We start from the raw sequence: 22,219 nt of genomic DNA, 5'->3' as shown, positions 1-22,219 counted from the left end.
GCTTAGGTCCGGCGGTGATTCATTCCGATTCCATATATACTGTATATATATTAATATTAGAAGAGTTCCTAAGAGGTAAAATTTGGTTATAAAAGGTCTCTAATCTGTAGATTTATGCTGCTTTAAGGCATCGGGATTATAACCAAAGAGCATTGCTCTTGTATTCTTATTGAAGTAACTAACAAAATATGACCGTGCACTAATAAGGTGGCAAAAAAGCTAAAATTTGAAATGCTTTGACAAGAGAAAAATACAGATGAACTTAAAGAGAGATAAATAAAACTTCCAAAAAGTAATATCTAAATAGTCTATCTAGTCACCCAATTCGGAATACTATTACCGTGTCCTTTTAAAGTCTATTTATATTGTTATTATTAAATGATATATAATCATATACTTTAAATTGTTTATGTGAAAAAAATAAGAATGTGCTTTCAATATTGGCAACATTTAACAATATATAACTAAACAATAAGGCCTCAATGCGCTAATAGGTTAAATACAACAGATTAATAATATACTTTTATAAATGCTGCCCTTCCTGTATGATCCTTGCAAGCAATGGATAAACATAAAACAACAAGACAAGAAGGTGCTCATAGTGTAATATATAAAAGATCCATTTTTTGGGATATTAGATAAATATTGTGCATACTTGGATATAGTTCTGCTTGTCTGAATATGTAGCCACTTGGGGGTATCTGGAATATAGCCAGCACCAAACAAATGGAAAAAAACTCTCAATGTAATAATAAACTTTATAAATATATAATTAAAAGCACATACAGTATTAGAACTTGGTAAACAGCATACCAGTCAAATACAATCACCCGACTTAAAAAAGAAGGGTATATTACATTTCTGCAACTTCTCTTGGAATCAATGGGAACTCGAAAATATCAGAAATCCTTCCGATGGTAGTGGTGGTTTTAAATGCTGAATAGGAAACCTCCAACGCATTTAATTTGATCCAAACTTCCTCAGGGATAAAGTTTCTGCTCCTTTGGTGGTGCTTATATAGGGCTAAACATACACTAGAGGTACCATACAACAAATTTCTGTTAACCATAAAATTACTGCAATTCAAGTGTATAAAGTGTATCCATACACTACAAAAAATATCTGCCATGAATATATGAAAAAATATATTAAATATATGTTTATAAGTTCTTAGTAATTTCATTTTGAATAAACAGTATGACAACGACTACTAACGTGAATAAAAAATTCTGCTGAAAAAAATTGGAAATGGACTTATATTAAATTAATAATAAGGTTTAGACCATTCAAATATGGCCACCTTGAAAATGGACAGTGTATACTAACCATAACAATGCATATCTAAAGATAAATTAATAAAATAGATGCACCTACTGAATTGGCACCAACTAAAATTTTAAATGCTTTGACAAGAGAAAAATACAGATGAAGTTAAAGATAGATAAATAAAACTTCCAAAAAGTAATATGTATATAATGCATATCTAAAATAAATTAATAAAATAGATGCACCTACTGAATTGGCACCAATTAAAATTTGAAATGCTTTGACAAGAGAAAAATACAGATGAAGTTAAAGAGAAATAAATAAAACTTCCAAAAAGTAATATCTAAATAGTCTATCTAGTCACCCAATTCGAAATACTATTACCATGTCCTTTTAAAGTCTATTTATATTGTTGTTATTAAATGATATATAATCATATATTTTCCATTTCCACACCTTAGAAGATCATCATTCATATGGTAAATTTAATTTGCCAGTATATAGTGGTTGGGTATGCCATTATGTGTTTTAAGATAATTATAGGGATTTATACCAATCAAGTAACATGGTGTTTATGCATACATCATATATAAACATTTCTGGGTAAAATACCTTACCAGATCACTGAAATGTGAGCCCAATTACATAAAATATTTTGAATATAGCCTGGCATTAAAATTATATCATTTAGAATTAATTTTCTTTCTCCAGGATACCTGTACATTTATATCAATAGTTGCATGATAAGCACACTTGTATGTGTATTATTGTGATTTTTGTTATTTTAATCTATGCAATCTATAAAGGATAGAGCACACAATTGCTACTATGTTGCATTCATCTTTTAAGTTATGTTTTAAATTGTTAAAAGTTATGCTTTATTGCTATAACTACTGAAATCCAACTTTAGAGATCCCCCGAGTCCCCCATTCTATATATTATTTCTCCTCTCTTTATGTGTACAATGAACACCTATTTTGGGAGCACCACATGAAATATACATACCTGAATATATATACACACACTATACTGTGTGGGTGGATCATTTAATCATAAGCTCACTATATACTGTATATACCTAGTGCAGCGATTTGTTTCTGGTTATTGAAACTTCACCATACTTATGGTCAAGTCATTGCCATTCAAGCCATTGCCAATATGTTCGGGCGACGTCACTAATACATCTAAAGTTTATATACATTTTATCGAAAGTATCATGGTATAAACATCTATAATTTAATAACTCCTTATACATTAGGAGAGTTCCTAAGAGATACATTTTGGCTATGAAAGGTATCTAATATATAGATTTATAAAACTTTTGACGGATCATGTTTATAACCAATAAGTACTCGACTTGTTGACATGAGCAAAATATAGGTCAAGTTAAATCAAAAGAAATATATATTTCACAAACTATATTTAAATATCTTGTCACTTAATATTCAATAAATTATCGACATGTCCTTTCAAAATCTTCTCTATATATATATATATATATAAAAATCAAAATAACATTTCAATTTATGTAGAAAAATAAGAATGTAGAGATAATTTACAAAAATATATTATCTATAATTATATATTATGTTCCATTTCCAACCCTTACACGGTATTATTGAAGATGTAATAATAATGTAATATATATATATATATATATATATATATATATATACACACACACAAAAGAGTCTTCAGATTGACATTTGGTTCTCCTAAAAAGGGAATCAAGTGAAAAAAATATGGAGAATACCAAATTTCCCAGTCAGTGGTCAACAAGACATGTATTAGAAGTTGGGCTGTCCAACTTATTATCTTATGCTCCATTTCCACTTAGAAGGTATATGATCATTATTTAGTGTGTAGTTGCACATGTACCATTGTCTTTGTAATATATATATATATATATATATATATATATATATATATATATATCTCCCTGGAGTCTTCATATTGACTTTTGCTTCTGCTAAATTGGGAATCTGGTGGAAAAGTAAGAGAATTAAAGGTTTTCCAGTCAGCCAGACATGCATTGGAGGTTGGGCTGTCCTCCATTACAAATCAACTTTATCGCAGCATGACACCACAAAATGGCCGCCTAGCTCCCCCACACGGTGCTGCCCGGTAACTCCGAGGGACAGTGAGGTGGAGGGTTGGGCCATCTCCTTTAGAGCCATTGCTCAAGGACGAGCTCTGCGCCTCCAAACAATGCGCCTACTGTGTGTCTATGGCCATCCCATGGGTCGTCGTGCGTCTCTATTGCCAAACGCTTCGAGTGAAACAAGATGGCAGCCAAAAAAAATGCAGGCAGAGAGCCTCGTTCTGGTGCTGACATGAGTAATGGGAGCTGCTGGGGGAACCTCCCCCCGGCGCCAGCTGCCTTCCTACCCCACCCCCTCCTCTCTCTGACACTTCCCCCAGCTGCGGATGCACAGAGCTGCACGTACTCCGAGCCTACATGCAACGCCGCTCCCTCCGCCGACGGAACTATTTACCCCTCCTCTCTGTCGCAGTGACATTGGGCACAGCGCGGAGAGAGGGGGCTGCCCGCGTCCTATATCTGTCCCTGGCCACCCAGCTTGTACCAGGCGGGATCATAATAAGCTGTGGTAGTGGGAAGTTGGGGGACGGCGGACTATTTTCCCAGGGAGATGTGACGTGCAGCTAGGCGGCGGAGGGATACGCTGTGTGGAAGTCGTCACTGGCTGGTGGATTCCCCCCAGCGCTGTGTTTTACAGGGGATCGCTTTAACTGTCTTGAACTAGAGAGACGGGTAAATGGGGAGGGGCAACTCGCGATTGATGGGCAGTGCTATTCCGCCAATCGCCTACAGGAGTTATCCCGTCCGCCCCGCCTTCCTCTTGCTCTCAGCCAATGGCCGCGCAAAGGGGGCGTGGCGTGGAAGGTGAGCGTGCAGTGTTTGTCCGCCTGCATACATAGTGCACATAACACATTACTGGGCTAGTGCCGCAGCTGCTACTGCATCTATCTATCTGGCTGGCTGAGCTAAGGTGGCTGCGGGCGGGGGAGCGACAATAGACGGGGCAGGGGAGCCCGCTGTGCTGACTGACTAGTGCCAGCATCGGTGGATGAGAGAGAGACCACGGTGAGTAGCGCCCGACCACCGGCCACGACGGATGCGGGGTCCGCCGGGCTAGAACTGCTGACTCCAGGGAGCATGGATCATATGTCATGTATGTGCTCACCCTCTCATGGGACGTGCATGCAGAGATACACACACACAGTGCATGTACATTCTAGCACACGTTTAGCTCTCCTGGGCTTGTGTGGGGGATGTGTAAGGCTGGGCAGGGGCAGCAATCCCTGTATCCCCCCCCCCCCTCCCTTGCCTAGTTACTACATGCAGCCCACTGCCCTTGTGTGCAACTTCTCCCAGATAAATGCCATCATGGGGACATCCTGCAAGTCATACATCCTATGATTAACGAGTCCTCTCCATTAGTCCCATTAATACTATAATTTTTATCATCCAAAATTGTATATATACATATGTGTGTGTGTATATATATATATATATATATATGTGTGTGTGTGTGTAATTACAACCCCTTAAATCTCATCATTGTGTATGTACCCCTTCCCTCCCCAGATGCAGTCTATGTATTAGTATCCTCCCCCCCCCGCCCCCCTTCCCACAAGTCCATGACAATGTGTTAATGCCCACCACCCCCGATTCCATTGGTGTATTTGCAACCCCCCCTACAAAGATCTCATCAACCATACACCCTTCTGATCCCATCGGTGTATCTGTGCCCACCTCCTCATATCCTGTTAATGTATCCATATCTCCCCCCAGGTTCCATCACGTAGCCATGTCCCATCAATGTATCTGTACACCCCCAGAATCCTGTCATGTGTGTGACTTCTCGATGTAAATACTGAGCCAGCAGAAGTCTGTGACTTGTCATTGGTCAGGTAATGAAGGGGGCGTGCCTCTGTCATAGTGCTCACATGGACCCAAGTGCTTAGACTGGGTAGAGTGGCTAGAGTCCTGCATACAGTGGTTACATAGCACCAGTGACGCCTTTATTTCCCCTGCCTTGTGGCATAATAGAAGGGCGCTCCGTTAAATGTATGAGTTATATTACACCTCTTAGTTGGGAGGGGATCAGTTGCTGATTTCGAGCTCTCTTTAACGCTTAGGTGCAACCATGATGGTGCTCAAGCACCAAGAGAGTCTGCACGTCCTGGTTGGGCAGAGGTTTGCCGGCGTGCTGGAGGACGACTTGCAGCTGGACCCCGCTCTAGTGTTGGACTGGCCGTGGAAATATGGCATCGTCCGAGCAGCCTCCCACAAAGATATCAACTCTCCTGATTTAAAGGTACGCTTTTGTTATTGTTCACCTTGCTTTTAAGGTGTTTATACTGTGAAGTTACGGAGACATTGTTATGCTTTCTGTCCGGTCATTATGATCCAGAGGAAGGCTCCCAATTAGTTTAGCCATTGTCCTTTGCAGGGATGATTGTGGAATTATTCACTTCTGGCATTTTACTTTACTGATCTATTTTGCAGTATGTGTTAATTTTGGTAGAATCCATTTAACCTACCAGTATGTCTTTGGAGTGTTGGAGGATACTTTGCAGACACTGGGAGAACATATGACTCCTCATAAGTGGGCCATGACCTCAGTGCTGTGATCTGGGGCACCCAAGCACTGTTCACTACTTGTGTGGAGCCACGATAGCAATTTTCAGTAGGGATTGTTGATTCCAAACGGGAACTGTCCCACAGTCCACATCATGGCCAGGTCAGTGTAGAACATGGATGCAATGTGACATTATTTGCTTCCATAATCTGTCACGCGTACAGAATGTCGCCCATGGCTGTCTTGGGATGGAATCGCCAAACCCTATTGAGTTTCGTCTGTGTTCATCATAAAATAAACCGTGCAATGTACTACAAGTCTGTACAGCATATTCCTCTTGGTTAACCCTGAACAGTGTGTTTATTAGGTTGCTGACTGACTCATTTAAATATATATATTTTAGGTTTATAATATGTGTATTTGGAAGCATGCACTTATTAGCCTTGCCTGATGATCTGTTTCAGAAACCAGTGCTTACACTTATTCCAGTGGTTCTCAAACACTGTCCTCAGGATCCCACACGGGTCACGTTTTCCAGGTCACCCAGCAGGTGCACAGGTGTACTCATTACTCAGTGACACATTTTTAAAGATCCACAGTGGTTATAAATATGTAACTGTTGATTCTGTGAAGAGACCTGGAAAACATGCACTGTGTGGGGTCCTGAGGACCGAGTTTGAGAACCTGTGCACTATAGAAATGATGGAATTGTAATGTCAACAGATGGACTTGTTTTAGGGGAGTGGTAGAAAATCAGGAGTGTGGGATGGTGCCGTTCCACAAGACTCTCTGTACAGCCCATGGCACGTGTGCAAACTTATCTAAACTTCACTTGTCATTGGTGGCCTCTGATTGGTTGTTGTACAATGGGTCATAAAAGGGCGTGTAGCTTACGTATGTCACTCCTTGGCAAGCCTGTGTCCAATCTGTCTGCAGCAATGATGTAAACACACGCACATGCTTTTACAAGTCAATCATCTGGTGTTAAGTTTGGCTTGTATTTTGGGAACATCCTAGCAAAAATTAATTCATCCAATGTATTTACAGAGCAGCAGTGCTACAATTTTATGTTTTGGATAGGTTTTTACATTTCGGAACGGAGTAACACATTTGCACCCAGTCAGAGAAGTAACCACAGGAGACACAGGTGTTAGGGCATTGTCCCTATTTCATACCCCTGAGACTTGCTTGCGACCTCTGAGGCTTTGTAGGGATGTTTTAGACTGTCATAACTTGTCACATGCATGTAGCATTAATTGAAAATCTGAGTATGGGAATATTTTTACATCATTGTATTGGGGATGTTACTTGGAAACAAGATGATAAACGTTACGGCTTTCGCAGTTTTAGGTTCCGGAAGACTTGAAGTTGGTCTACGTCCTATTTGCATGCTTGGGTAGTTATGCCGTTTACTATCACTGGTCAAAATGTAACCATTGGTTAAGAGAGGGTAGCATGATTGAGTGTGGTTGTACGACCACAAATGATTCCACCATGGTCTTCAACACACAACTTAGTGGTTCTTGGGACCAAAATAAATGGCACACTTCATATGTTCTGTTAAGTTCACCTGTTGTGTATACACACTGATGTTATATGTATGTTGTAGCTTTGGTTAGTGCTCGCTCTAAAAGCAGGAACAGATGCAGCCCTATTTCCACGCCTATTTAATTATTATTATTATTATTATTATCCTTTATTTATATGGCGCCACAAGGGTTCCGCAGCGCCTTACAAAGTACAGAAACAAATGAGCACACAAGACAACAGCTATTAACAGTACAGACAATGCAGTGCAAGTACATGATTTATAAACAATGCTGCATAACACCTAAATAAGCAGCAGGGTGACAGTAAGCAGTTTTAGGTGCCATTGTGAATGAAAGTAAAAGTATGGCAAGAAGAAGCACGTGAGGAAAGAGGGCCCTGCTTGCGAGAGCTTACATTCTGAGGGGAGGGTCAGACAAACAGGGGTGACACAGATGGGCTAGATAGTGAGGAAGGAGCATAGAGTAGTGGGTTAGGATGAGCGCTGGAAAGCATTGAGGAAGAAATGGGTCTTGATGGCCCATTTGAAGATTAAGAGCCAGGAAGCCAAGTGATGGAGGAATTTTGCAGGAGCAGTGGTGTCAGAGGGGTAAATCCAGGGTTTGGTGATGGCTAGGAGAATCAAGGCATTGCAGATGAAGTGCTCATGAACGGAGACCAGTTTATTATAGACAAAACTGGCTTTCCAGAGGGAACAGGAGAGAGGGACAGAGTTAAGAGCTGAGAAGAGAATGAGATTATTAGGGTTGATGCAGTGTGGAGGTGATATTGATCTAGAGAAGGGGAATAAGGAGTGTGGGGTTATGTGACTGGCTTCTGAATGAGGAAGGGTGACAGCAGGTGGTGGGTCAGGTGGAGGTTTAGTGTGGTGTGGGGGGGGGGGGAGAGGATAGGTAACTTGGAGAAAAGAGAGGGTGCAGGGTTTAGTGGTGGTGCAGCAGGACCATGGTGGAAGAGAAGTGAATAATACTGGAGTTGTGGGAGATGCAGTTGAGAGACATATGTGATGAAGAGAGACAGAGGAGGGGGAGAACGTAGAGGGGACTATGGATAGAGAAAAGAGGTGAAAACTGGTGGTAGAGGAGAAAATAATGTAGCGGCTGAGTGAGGGTGGAGTAGAATAAAAGAGACATCGTGTAGATGAGGCGGTTGGGGGTGAAAAAGTCAGTAGTAGTAATGAGTGTGAGATGAGGGAGCAGTACAGGTCAAAGGTCAAAATCAGATAAAAGAAAGAACAGTGCTGGAAGATGTAAAGTCACAACTACAATAGTAAATTATAACCAAAAAAGGAGTGTAGAGCTGTTAAAGTAGCAAGACTTGAGAATTAGTCTAAAGTATGAATATATATATTTTTAAAAAAAAGGTATAGGTGTGAAACAATGGTAGATACTACAGTGGTATAAAGAGAAATTGACAGTGGTATTGGAATGATTTAAACAATGTAGAGAAGAAACGCAAACATACAAGTATTAAATGTTCAGTAAGCAGGTAGTTGCTTGCAATGCTGAAGCAGGGTGTTGGCAAAAGGTGGGTCCAGGTTATAATGGAAGCTGGTTGCTGAGTAGTAGGGTTTCCAGAAGCTCAGAAGATCCTTTGCTTTTTTCCAAGTTATAGAGAGTTCTTTTAAAATATTGTCCTCCTGTCTTCCTCCTGCTTAACTCCTGACTAACTCTTTAAGTTATGCTGTACATGTAGTCCCACTTAGAAAAAACCCACTTTGAAATAAAACCTAGCAGCCTTGTACAAGCCTAAAGCCTTGTGACCTACTGATTATATAGTTAAGCATAACATGTGTAGTCACTGATTACACCCACCCTCATTACCCTCACCCACACCAGATACAAGTCATAAAATTCTAATACAAACAAGCAAGGCCAAAACAGCATCCCATGAAGCTAGGAAATAAGATCTGACTATATAATTAAATTTAAAGTTACTCTGGTGTTTACAGATATTAAATAAAGACAGTATACCCAGCAAATCAGAGAATTCCAGACAGCATTGGTTTTTCTATAATAGGTGCCTTTAATGTTGGACACTGATATGTATGTGTATTACCCAGTAGTGCATGTTATAAGAGGACACTGCTTGGTAATATCTTTGAAAGATCATTGCCGGATGTGAATAAACAGATTTCTGATGAAGAACCAGTGCAGTTGTGAACCCATTGACCTTCATCCTAATGACACTCAAATTTTAGCACCAGAAGTTCATGTTTAGGCACATTTGGTGTCTCCTGGAATTAGCCCAGTCCTAATCATTGTCTTAGCGTGTATTTGCTGTTTATTGAGCTGAGAAGTCCACCTATTGCCATAGGTCTCCATTATGTCACTTGCTACTATTTTATATAGACATGCTATATTATTATTATTACTTATATAGCACAGCATATTCCGTCACGCCTTACAATTAGGAACAAACTGTAATAAAACAAGACTGTTATTATATTACCCAGACAGACATGTAAGTGGTGACTGTATAACCTCACATAATGGTTCACCCCAGAAAATGGTTGTGTGCAGGTATCTGCTGATGGCTGAGTATATCAAAATACTTTGTGGTCGGCTTAATTAGCCACTTGGCAAACATAAGTCAGCGGGGCCAGAGCTACAGTAAGCATAGCGTATAGCCGCACTGAATGGCCGTGGTGAGCTAATTGAATCGATCCCTTGGGGCGGAATTCAATGGTTTCCAGCCCCCTTCGCGCTCGATGGAGCCATTTAATTGTTGCTCCTGTCGGATGCGATCAGCTGCCAGCTCTCCATTTCAGCTCGCAAGTGAAATGGGTGAAAAGTGCCCTTTCTGGGCGCCCAAACTGCAATTTTCGTGATCGCGCCCCTCACTTTGGTCGGGGGTAGCTGATTTACGCAGCTAAACTCTACCACTTTGGGCGCGATCAGCACAAAAAGCAGGAACAATTGAATAGCGCCCACGATCTCCCGTCACTTTAGACTGGAGATCCGGACCGCGAAAACAATTGAATACCGCCCTTTGTGTTCATGTTGTGAGCTTTTTCTTCGTGTATTTTACACCTAGCAAAACTCTGGTCCCTGTGGCAACAATCTGATTTTCAATTGCAGAAGGTAGGCTCCGTACGCTGTGTATAAATTATATATAGCCATGTTCACCCCACAGAGATGGCGTGTTTGTTTACCATGAGCAAACTCCTAAATAGTTACTAAAAATCTCCGACAAACCCCAGAACTTTGGGGATAGTAGTGTGGGTATGGGTGACTCTCGCTACCGGTTTAGTTCCAGTGCAGTGTACACCCTGCATGGGTGGTTTGGCTCCCGTTGCCCCAGCGTTAGGTGCTGTTCGGTTAATTTAAGGTTCTGCAATGTTACATCTGGTTATCAAGAGTTAAGTCAGCGTTCCTTGGCCGTGTCTCCTTGGCATGTACTCTTGGCTGATCGCAGGCAGTAGTGAGCCATTGTCTGCTGTGAGTGTCCTTTGCAGGCGTCTCTCACCTCCCCCAGCTGTTATGCATTGGACACTCCTGTGTGTAAGTGCTGTCTGCCTCTGCGAGGAGGGGGTTGTGTTGCGGTGTGTAAACTTGAGAGCAAGTGGTTTTATCAGCACACGGAGGGGAGGGGAGCGTTTGGCTTGTTAACTTGTGAGTCATGTTATGTTAGGGGATGTAATGCTGCCAAACACGGCTTCATTGTGTATGTCTGACTGCGTATTACACAGTACACTGTTGCTCATGTTAGTTTCCTTACTAGATTTCTAGACACATAAGCATTCTTATTATAAAGCATACTTTTTATGTTGGCGTATTCTGGAAATGGAAATCAGAACTGTAAACACTGTATAACGTGACCGATAGCAACCAAAGGAAAATATCCGTATGACCTTTGTACCTGTGGGTCCCTGTGTGAAGCATACCCATGCCACCCAGTGATTGGGTACCGGTTTTGAGTGTTTGCATTTCCCATTGTTGTCTGCCTTGTGTGGGTTATGGCTAGTATTTGGATAGTATGAGCTAGCCGTTGCCAGTTCTCACGTCGAAGTAAGATGTAGTGTAACAGTGGCCGGAACTTGGTTGTCATATTAATACATTATATAAAGTTACACCATGTTGCTATGGTTAAAAGTAAGTAATTAAATGCAAATTTAAGTGCATTGTAAAATGTTAGCCCATACACCATATAGGTGAGCATGGATGTATTTCTGTGTTTTGTTTGTAGCTCACTGCGGAGCCTTGGTGATCATGCCATATTTGAGTCCTAAAGTCAGTGACTTACCCTTGAAATAGGGGTTTATGTTGGGATAATCAGCCGACAGCATTTACTCTCCAGTCTAGCTCTTGGTGACTCCTCCCACCATCAGCCTCAGCCTCTGTGATCGGTGCTTTCACTTTCTGCTCCGCTGTGATTGGCTGGCAGGCACTAATGGAAGTGATGTCACCTGTCATATGTGACCCAGGTTAGTCAATGGCAGCACGCTCCTACACATGGACCATGTTTGTTTATGTCGCCCCTGTTGCTGTGTATCTGGTCCTCCTTGCTCTTTGATAAACTAGAGGGTGTTAAAGCTGATGCATCCTATCTAATTATTTCTCATTGGAGGGAAAAGCTGGGTAAGAGGAGCTGTAATTGTCAGGACTGCTATACCTAATGGCTTCTTACAGTGCTGGGGCCTTCTTATCATGTATGAGCAGTGGGTCTGCGGTGCCACCTCCCTGGCCAGATAGCAGGAGTGAGAAGGGAGGAGACAGGATTGCTGGCATTGCATACTATAAAAGGAATGTGTGCTAGGCGTTGTACGGCTACTGGGGAGAGGGGAGCAGAGGGTCCGAGCGGATTAGCCCGGCAGCTGTGCAATTCAATAGATTTAAATATGGAGCAGTGGTTTTGTTATACAATACACACACCCCCCTTATAATTTATGAAAAGCAGTAAGCTGATAGTATTTATTTGAGTACTTATCCTTTTATTCTCTATAATCTCTGCATAAGTGGTGTAGCCATGAGTAGAGAGACATTCAGTGTAGATGGAGAAGGTGAGGATGTTAGTAAGCAGCCCCTTCATCGTGGTGTCTGCCCTGCTTAGGTTATATTGGCTTTGTCACCAGTGTTCTTTACATGAAGGTAAATTCCATTAACACCCAATGTAAAGGAACATTCGTATGGGTGCAGGGATTTTGGCCTCGTTCTCCCCTTCCTGTGCTTTAATGCAGAGCCCTTTGTCAGATATTCTGCTGCAATTAGGTATCGGGGTCACAATGTGTCCCCTCTGCCGATGCGTGCGTCCATCATGTTGTGTGTCCCCTTCTGTATTATCCTCCTTATTAAAGGTAACTCAGTATTCAATGATACACCTGTGCGTGAGGCTGCAGGCACGGACTCTGAGCTGTGCATATTATGATTAAATTAGTAATTGCTAAAACGTGGATGGATATTACATAGAAATAGGTTATTGTAGTTTGGTTACTAGTCCTGTAAAACATGTTTTCTAATGGTCAGGCTGCTGCAGGCATAAATCTGAATAACCACTTCCAGCTGATATGGGGATAAACTGTGAGCCCCATCTGAGCAGATGGATTGTCCGATCATTGTGTAGACCAGGGGTCTTCAACCTTGTCCCTCCAGCTGCTGTGGAACTACACATCCCAGCATGCACTGCCATAGTTTTAGCATGCTGTTATATCAAAAAGGTGGCAGTGCATACTGGGATGTGTAGTTCCACAGCAGCTGGAGGGCCAAGGTTGAAGACCCCTGGTGTAGACCATGTTTGGGCCAGCGTAGAGTTTTCCTTGTTGGGTTCAGTTTGGGTCAAAGCGCAGATGTGATGACAGAAATATTCCCAAAGCGTGACAAAGCACAAGATGGGACGTTTCTGGTCAATGCATAGTCACCGCCCATTGTTTTCTGGCCTCCGTACTGGTTTGTGTACAAGTGCATGTAAATAATACTACAAGCAGCCACATGGTGAGACTGCCCTCCCCCAGTCCCTCCCTTATTGTTACCATGCAGAGTGGGAGGGGGCTCCAGCCTTCCTGCTGTAACACGCAATGTTTATCTCTCAGCCTTGCAGCGTGGACTACTTACCAGTGCTTGCATGTGGCAGGGGAGAGGGGGCGGAGGGAACATATGCAGTAACCCAAAGCAACATCTCGGACTGCCATGAGTTACAGCAGCCTTTTACTCTGGTACAGCATTTTGTTATTCATCATTCAATTGTGTAATAAGTAATTCCATGTTTAGAAGTCAAAGGTTGAAGCTGCCTAGTGATTGACCAGATAGCTTCTGCCCCCCCCCCCCCTTAATTCTAATGTTGTTATGGAGTCTGGGCTTACTCATCCCCTGCTTCTCCTCTCCCATACGGTTGTTCTGGATCGTAGTCTTGACTCTTGAAGATAGACATTTCCAGCTGATGTTACACAGTTTTGCTGCTTTGACCCAGGATGCAGATAGAACTGTTCCCTGTTACTGGTTCAAGGAGAGTGTTGTATAGTAATTATCTACATAAGAAATTTGGCAGCAGTCTGGTAATTGCTGGGACGATTGTACTCCTCTTGGCTGTAAGGTACTTTCCTTGCACTCTGCAGTATCAGAAAATGACATGAGTTATGTTTGTCTATGCTTAGTGTGGAGGAGTGATGACTGTACAGCTGGTGATGTATAATTCTGAATGGCATCTAGTGTGTTGTATTCCTTACAATGGTGCATTGCACAAAGAGCCGTATTCCATGTCCTATGGCAGTCAGTTTCTCATGCATTTTTGGTTTACAGGTTTGCGTGGAGTTTGACGATGAACCTTGGGAGAAGAGAGAGTGGATTGAGATGTATAGCTCTCAAGTCCAGGTGTTCCTGGTGGAGCACAGCTTGGCAATGGCACATCGCATCTGTCCCAGTAACCCCACCATGTCTGTGCTGTGCCCAGGACTGGTGAGTATCCATCGTCTCCGGCGTACGCTTTATGTTGGCTTGTGCAGTTCTCTGTTTGCTTTGCAACCTCTCTGTGGTCCAGTAGTGATGCTCTAGTTCCTGGACCAGGGTGCGGTTGCACAGCCTGGAACATTTGTGAAGATTGGCTCTTCGTCTGCGCTGGGGGAGGGTGGGCTGGTATCGCTTGCAGCCAGATTCAGGCATTTTGTGCGATAACATCACTTGTATGATGTGGGTTTTGGCATTCATGCTCAAGTTTGCATATAGGTCTCTGAATAGCTCCATTTTGTGTTGTGGGAAAAGCTTGTGTCTAAGAGGCCTATTAACTGTTTATCCTGTCTGTGCCTGAAAGTGTCCTTTTAGTTATTACCACATTCAGTATGGGAGCTATTTATACCAGAGATATCTGTGGAGATTCTTCTATAGTCCGTTTCAGAAGCAGTACCCATAGAGCTTACAAAGCTCTGCTTGGCCGACACCATCTTTGATGTGAATCCCATCTTGAGCAGCTCATACTTACACACTTGTAGCATGATTGCCGCCACGCCGGTAGGAAAACCAGGTTGGCAGTAGTGAGCTGATCACTTTGCTATTTATTCTTCACTAGGACAGGCTCTTACTGGGGCCACTGTCATGGGAAGAGAAGGTTGATAAATTGCAAACCAAAACCATTTCTCATTGCCGCGATAGGAAACAATATCCATCAGGGGAATATTGCGGTGTATAATCATCCATTTAACTATGTTTACCCAGCCGACCTATCGTGCAACGGGACCCAGCGGGGGTCCCGGCATCGGTAAGTGCATGTACTCTTGCCAATATCGGGAGCGACAGTGAGGGCTATTGGACATTCGGCAACATGGCCCTTGATGACTGTCGCCTGTCGTACCTGCATGCAGGTCCAATGGGCGATGTCGCTGGCGATGCTCTGTAGCGCGTATTATCAGTGACATTGAGGGTACACACTAGACAATATTGCTGACGTCGTCCTATCCGGCTGGTTTGGATAACATATCGCCTAGTGCAGGGGTAGCCAACCTCGGTCCTCGAGAGCTACTAACAGTTCACGTTTTCCAGACCATCTAGCTGGTGCACAGGTGTATTCGTTACTCCCTAACACATTTTAAAAGATCCACAGGTGCAGCTAATTATTTCAATTGTGATTCTGGGCCTGATTCTGACCCGGTCGCAAGTGCTGTGCGCTCGCAACTGGGTCGATGGTGGGCCAGTGCACATAACGGAGCCGGCTCCGTCGTGCGCATGCGCGAGACCCGGATATCGACGGGCAAGCCGTCGCTCCGGGTCTCGCACCAAAGGGGGAGTGCTGTCGATGTTGAGTGACAGCACGTCCCCTTTGGTGGGCGGGCAGGGGGGGGTTGGCTGCCCAGACGGAGGCGTTCCCATGTGAACGCCTCAGTTTGGGGACGGCCCCACTGACATCATGAGTGATGTCAGTGGTAGAGATTTCGGCTCTGTTAGAGCCGAAATCTCTCTGGGGCTTGCGGCCACGAGACCCTACCACAAGGGTCTCGTCGCAAGCCCGATGGTCTTGACCATCGCGACCATCTTCCTGGCCGCTTGCTATAGCTGTGGGTGGTCACCTACAGCTATGCGAGTGGCCAAGAGGCCGTTAAAAAAATTAAAAAAAATAGGCCGGCCCTGATTCAGAGAGGGCGCTCTGTCAGAGTGTCCGGCTCTGAATCATGGCCTCTGTGAGGAGAACTGGAAAACATGCACTATTGGTAGCTCTCGAGGAACAGGGTTGGCTACCCCTGGTCTAGTGTGTAACCGGCATTAATTTAATCGATCCCTAATGGTGCATACACACGGTCAGATTTTTCCTTCAGATATGAACGATAACGATTTAAAAATCGTTCAGTCGTTCATATCTGAAGGAAAATCGTTCATATCTGACATGCCTGAACGATGGACGATCAACGATGCACGTTCCCGTTTGTCAGATAACGATATCTGACATCTGATGGGTTTGCAGTCAGACTTGGACGATTCCATTCATTTTAATGCAGTCAAAAATCGTTCAATCGTTCAAAACTTTGGTAAAATCGTTCAAATCGTTTAATCGTTCAGTCGTTCATCTGACAAATCTGACCGTGTGTATGCTCCATTAGTGTTGTTCTGTGCATGTAGCTCTGTGCTTGTTGACACCTGTGGTGTTTCTCATTACATTTTAAAATAACTTTGTATATTTGTCGTATTTCCTCTTTTGCACACAGCAATATAAAATATTGGTGAGCAAAGTCTCTATGGATCTCTTCACATGCATACAGTTTCTTGGGGACAAAAACAAGGTCTTTATGAATACAGATGTCGTGGAGCCTGTGCAGGTAATTCCTTTTTGTCGTTTTTGTTCCCAGATTAAGCACCATTTTATCTACATCATTTACCGAACATCTATAAAGAGAACCTGATTTGGCGTTTTCCTGCTCACCGGCTGTATGGCAGCAGTAGGGGAGGAGGAGAGGGCAGACTGCAGCCTGGAGGCTCAGATATAGCTGCTGAATTCCCCTCTCTCCACTGTGCCCTGGATAGTGTTATCTGTTCCCTCCTTTAAAAAGGACTTACTTTGTATTTAAAACTAAAAATCTCTGAACACTTCTCATATATTATTATGCTATGCATTACAAAGCACCTGTGATGTGACTGTGCTTTTGTGGGTTCAAAGAAGTGGAGATGTTGTCCATAGCAACCAATTAGATTCTAGATTAGAAGGTGCTATGGTAAGTAAAATCTGGTTGCTATGGGGAACACCTCCACTTCTATAAACCTGCACTTTAGTAAATCTACCCCCAAATCTCTGCTTTGCTATCTGCAAAGGGTGTTTTTTTTTTTTTTTTTTGAATCCTATCATTATGCACAAAGATAAATTAAACCGTAGACAGTCCAGAATTGGTTTGAGGGTTATTCTGCAGTGCTTCAAAGAGAATCCCATTCATATCAGTCCCTACCCCAGTGTAGCTTACAATCTACATCCCCTACCACATGGGTGCACACATGAGGGTTCATTATTTTTTTTTCTTTGGAGCCAATTATCCTACGAGTGAATTTTTGTGATGTGGGAGGAAACTGGAGTACCCAGAGAGAACCCACGCAAGCACAGGGAGAATATACAAACTCCACACAGATAGGGCCTGAGACCTCAGCGCTGTGAGGTAGTTGTGCTAACCATTACACCATCCGTGCTGTCCCATTGCGCAGTGTGTACAGTCTACCGAGTCCTTCCTGTGCACGTCCCGTTTTCATGCATTGGGCAGCTCGTATGGGAAGCGTTCTGATCGGGTCAGTGCATGACAGATGAATTAAGATACGAATGCAGTGTTCATTTGTTTTACGACATGCCATTAAATGCTAAATATTGAGTCTAAGGGTTATAGTATTTTGGCACATATGTTCACTTATAGCTTGGTATTTAATCATTTCCAAGTCGTGCTATTCTTGAGGGTAGGACTGCAGCAATGTGCTATTACAGTACCATTTGGCTCGTGTTTACTAACCGACTGCTTTTGTAAGCCGCTAATTCTCTGCGGGTTTTACCACTGAATTTAAAACTGTAATAACATGAAATCAAAGTATTAATGCGGTTCTATTTTTGGGGTCGAAACAGCTTCAGCCTCCACTTAGTGAATCTAGCCTTTATTGCCTGGTTTCAGGTAATGCAGTGATCCTATAGTGTTCAGTGGGACGAGGTAAAATAAATTCCTAGATCTAGCTTTAGGGCTGGCATTCTTAATGCTTTTCCATTTAATGAATAGGGAAGGCATAGCTGCTGTCTGGTAACCTGTCTGTAGCGGGCACCCTCTCTGCCCAGGCTGCCCAGCCACAACCTGCTGAGTGATTTCCTGTACTTGTATTGCAGGACCGTGAGAGCTTAAAGCAGTTTATGCAGGGAAACAAAACCTTCAATAAATCCTTCCAGGAACTCATCAGGAAGAATGTGGATGAGAGCCGCGTACTGCAAGGTGAGCCCCACATGTTGCGTAGTGTTGGCGCGGTTCCGGCATGCAAAGTGTGCATTTCTGGGTTGTGAAGAAAAAATATTAGACTGATTTCCAGAAATTCAGGGATGCACTTCCATACGATGTTCCTAGATGTATCCTCTGTTTCTCCTATAGCCCCAATAAATCATACTCTGTATGGGCTGCCTGCATGATATTGGGTGGGTAGCATCCATTAATGTTACCTGACCAAGACTTTGATGCTGGGTAGTTCAGTACGGATAGAAGACTTTCGGGTCGTGTTTTAGTCTTCTTGTATTTTGAATTTATGATTGTGTATTATTGTCACGTGTAATCTGTGCTGTTTGTGTGTATTGATAGAAGTGCAGCAGGTCTCTATTTATTTATTTTATTTTATTTCCTTTCTGAAGGTGCCAAAAATTTAGTTGGTACCTCTATAAAGGTGTACAGTATGAGCGAAGGATACCAGTGGTTCAATGCATCTGTGGTGAATGCCAACAGCAATACCCGGACTCTGCAGATTAAATGCGAACAGGTGAATATCTGCGAAGTGCTCTCCATCCTGCTACCGATGTTTTATATAGTCTGTGTTATTTTGTTTTTTTTTCTTATAGCTGTTTTTGATTCCCGATCTCATTCATGACTGCTCTGGACACACTGTTTTTGTATTTATTTTTCAGGTCCCCGATTTAAAGATTATTGACCCAGCTCTCATAAATGTGGAAATTGTGCACAACTACGCTGATAAAGGTAAGAATTGTTTTTATTTGGCACTTATAAAGTACCAGAGGCGGCTAAATGTGATCTTTGTATGAATATTGCGCCTAGAATTCCCTTGCGTCTTATCTGTCTCGCTAGATGGTACGGCGTCAGATGGAGGTGGTGCCCCATAGTAACCAATCAGATTATAGCTTTCATTTAGTACATTCTGTAAATGGATGGTTAGAATCTGATTGGTACCTCCCCCTTGTCCTCTTTGGATGGTTTTCTCCCCCTCAGTGATCCAACTGGCTGCATGGTCCTTAGTCAATTGTAATACAAAACTGTATAGCAATGTATTACGGGCCATACACCAGCGCCTCCATTCCCTGATTTGATGGCAATCCGCGAACATTGATCGGCAATCCGTCTGGAAACTCAGCATTTTTTCGAGATTGTCCAACATATTGGATTTCCCTGGAAAAGGGAATTGGGGCAATCCATTGCAGATGTATGGGACCCTTAAGGTACCTGGGCAGTCACGTGGAACTCGCATCTGATCATGGGGTGCCCTTTCAAGCCAGGCACCAGTGCCCTGGCTGCATCTCAATAAATGTAGTGATACTGCTGAAAGTTCTCTACTTTGTAACATTGCATTTGTTAAAAGGACAATCTATTCCCGCATTAACCATTGCTAACTATTTCAGTAAGGATCAAAAAGCCCCAGAAACGGCCGAGTGCGAACGTCCCATTGAAATCGGCAGCAAAGCAGAACAAAGTTGAACAGGTCAAAAGCTTCTTATTTAAGCTTTAATCTGACTGTATGAATATCTGTGCGTTACTTACATATACTGCCTCCGTTAGGTTCCTGCAAAGGAGAACATTCAGAAGCCGAGCTTCATTACATATTCCAGAGATGATGGGAAGACATTGGTGGTAGTGGACAACCCCAAATCCTCAGGGAACCCCCTTCTGAGTATTATGAAGCCACCTCTGGAGAGTACAAAAGCCGATCAAGCAGTGAGTAGACCGTTTCCAGCTGTCTGTAGGAGAATTTGGAATGTTTGTGTTTACAATAGTACAAAATGAAACGTGTCCTGCTTACCTGACAGTTATGCTAAACTTAGCACTTATTTGCAATTCTAATGAAAGCTTTGATTTTATTCCTTTGCCTGTAGCATAACTTACATTTCACTTTTGTAGGTGGCTCCAAGTCTGGTGTCCAAGCAGTCTGTCCCGGTTGGATTTGGAGAAGCATTGCTAGGATGTACGGCTACAACACCCACCAGCCAATGCCAGACTTCCCATGCCACACCGCCACAGGCAAACTCTCCGCCAAGCTTTGGTGCTGCAACACCTCCAGGGTGAGGACAGTTAAAGGGAAAATATACAGTTAATTATTAAGGGTTTATAATGCACTTTGTTTTGCTGTAAATGTTCAATGAAAATGTAGAGTGCATTTATCTTATTTTTACTTCTTTCCGTGCAGGAAATGTACCCAGAACTTACCAAGCGAAACCTCTTCTTCTCTTCTGAACGGTGAATCGCATAGTGAAGAAAACTTGTTTCTCAGTGCTGCAATGTCACAAGGCAATAAAATGCTAGGATTTGGGATGGCAGAAAAGTCCTCCTTGTCATCGGGCGCAGGTTTTTCATCCTGGAGCAACCAAACCAACGGCGAAAATGGATTTAAAGCCGAAAACCTCTTTGCAGCCTTTACAAAACCTTCAACTGTCTTCCCAAAGGGCTTTGAGTTTTCAGTGGAGCGTTTCCCTGAAAAAAACACCCTCTCCGTGACTGATTCGCCACGCCTTGGCGGCTCGGAGGCTTTCAAAAACCTGACGCGGCCACCTGCTCACAGCCCTCTTGTGTTCAGCACGACTCCGGCGGTGGAGACTAAACCTGTGGCCACTAAAGCCTTGGTCGCCAATGAAATCAAAAGCAAGCCTCAAAGTATGGATGTTGACAAGCCCAATAAAGTAGCCATTCCATCCAAGAGTCCCAGTAAAAGTGAAGGGGGTAAGCACACATTCTGCAGTATTGCATCTCTGTAAACTGATTTAAAGATTAAATAGAGAAAAAATAAAATGAAGAGAAAAAGCCTAGCTGTAGCAGTCTCTAGAAATGTGCCTTGCTCCTGCAGGGCACCAGATTAAACTGGCCTTTCTGAGCAAAGGTAGGGGGAAAGGAGCCGGGGCTGCTGGGAGAAGAAGCTTAACTAATTGGTGCCCAGACTCCTCCTGTTCCACCTATACCCATGGTCTCATAGTGGGACAAATAGTACAGTCCTTTCTCCACATAACCGGATCAGTCTTCCACCAAGAACACCTTAGTCTCTCCTCTGGTAACCCAGACGACTGACTTAACAGGGAGTTCTGCCTTTGCCTGTTCCGTCAATTTTCATGAGACACCAGCTATGAAGACCGGTGTGCTGTCATTAGTCACTGCCTGTTTCAGGGTGGAAGCCAAGCTTCAGATATTCTCTTGGATTAGAACCACACCGTTGCAGTGATAACTCGAGTCCACCAGACAATGCCACTACGTCCTCTTTTGTCAATCAGGTGGAACAAAAAAAAAAGTTTCCGGGACAAAATGTTCCGGCCATATTGGCCGTGTTCATACCAGAGGTTGACCACTGGGAAGCCAATGAAATCAAGGACTTCTCCCAACAGATTGCAGAGAGTTGATGTAGATATGGCTTCCCAGTTTAACCGCAGAGTGGAGCGTTTCTGCGCAAAGGAACCACGAATCTGTATGTAGATGCCCTAATTGTAGATCATTCAACTGATTCACCTGTTGCCTCTGCTGGTGATGCTACCTTGTATCTTGGTCAACCCCGCCATGGTATACATACATTTTGTTAACTCTGCAACCTTTTACCATTGGGTATTAGCATGGTAGTCAAAGCTATGATCCTTAGGAAAGTTTTTTTGTTTTTTTTTATCAGTGTGGCGGGGACCATGCTCCAAGCTGGCCCGTTTTTTATCATAGGGACTGGACAACTTATGTCAGTTGATGAGCGAAGATGAAGTTACTGACATTTTTCCCTTTTTAGCCTTCTTTTCTCTGGTAAGGTTTATGTTTCTACGCGGTTTTCTCCCAGAAGAAGGTTCATTTCTAATGGAAGCACAGAACTTATTTTACGTTTTTACTGTTGCGTTTTTGATCATGCTTCTATCCTCCACTTTAGTATTCATTGCATTTCAACAACCCTCCCTTAGAACAACTTAAGATA

General features: G+C 43.0%; 1 protein-coding gene across 1 annotated transcript in view; it reads left to right on the top strand.

Moving 5' to 3' along the window:
- Nucleotides 1-4,179: 4,179 nt before the first annotated feature.
- KDM3A (lysine demethylase 3A) overlaps nt 4,180-22,219 on the top strand; it is a 45,850-nt gene continuing 27,810 nt past the window's right edge. The window contains exons 1-11 of the mRNA XM_088454273.1: nt 4,180-4,372; nt 5,431-5,609; nt 14,156-14,311; nt 16,546-16,656; nt 18,186-18,288; nt 18,696-18,820; nt 18,966-19,035; nt 19,692-19,771; nt 19,849-20,004; nt 20,188-20,348; nt 20,474-21,003. Of these exons, the coding sequence (XP_088310399.1) occupies nt 5,439-5,609; nt 14,156-14,311; nt 16,546-16,656; nt 18,186-18,288; nt 18,696-18,820; nt 18,966-19,035; nt 19,692-19,771; nt 19,849-20,004; nt 20,188-20,348; nt 20,474-21,003 (1,663 nt within the window). The 5' untranslated portion in view covers nt 4,180-4,372; nt 5,431-5,438. The remainder of the gene's footprint in view (nt 4,373-5,430; nt 5,610-14,155; nt 14,312-16,545; nt 16,657-18,185; nt 18,289-18,695; nt 18,821-18,965; nt 19,036-19,691; nt 19,772-19,848; nt 20,005-20,187; nt 20,349-20,473; nt 21,004-22,219) is intronic.

This window comes from Taudactylus pleione, unplaced genomic scaffold, assembly GCF_031769625.1.
Source record: "Taudactylus pleione unplaced genomic scaffold, aTauple2 ptg000611l, whole genome shotgun sequence".
Classification (NCBI taxonomy): Eukaryota; Metazoa; Chordata; class Amphibia; order Anura; family Myobatrachidae; genus Taudactylus; species Taudactylus pleione.
The sequence above is the reverse complement of the archived record's forward strand: the minus strand, read 5'-3'. Positions and strand labels throughout refer to the sequence as shown.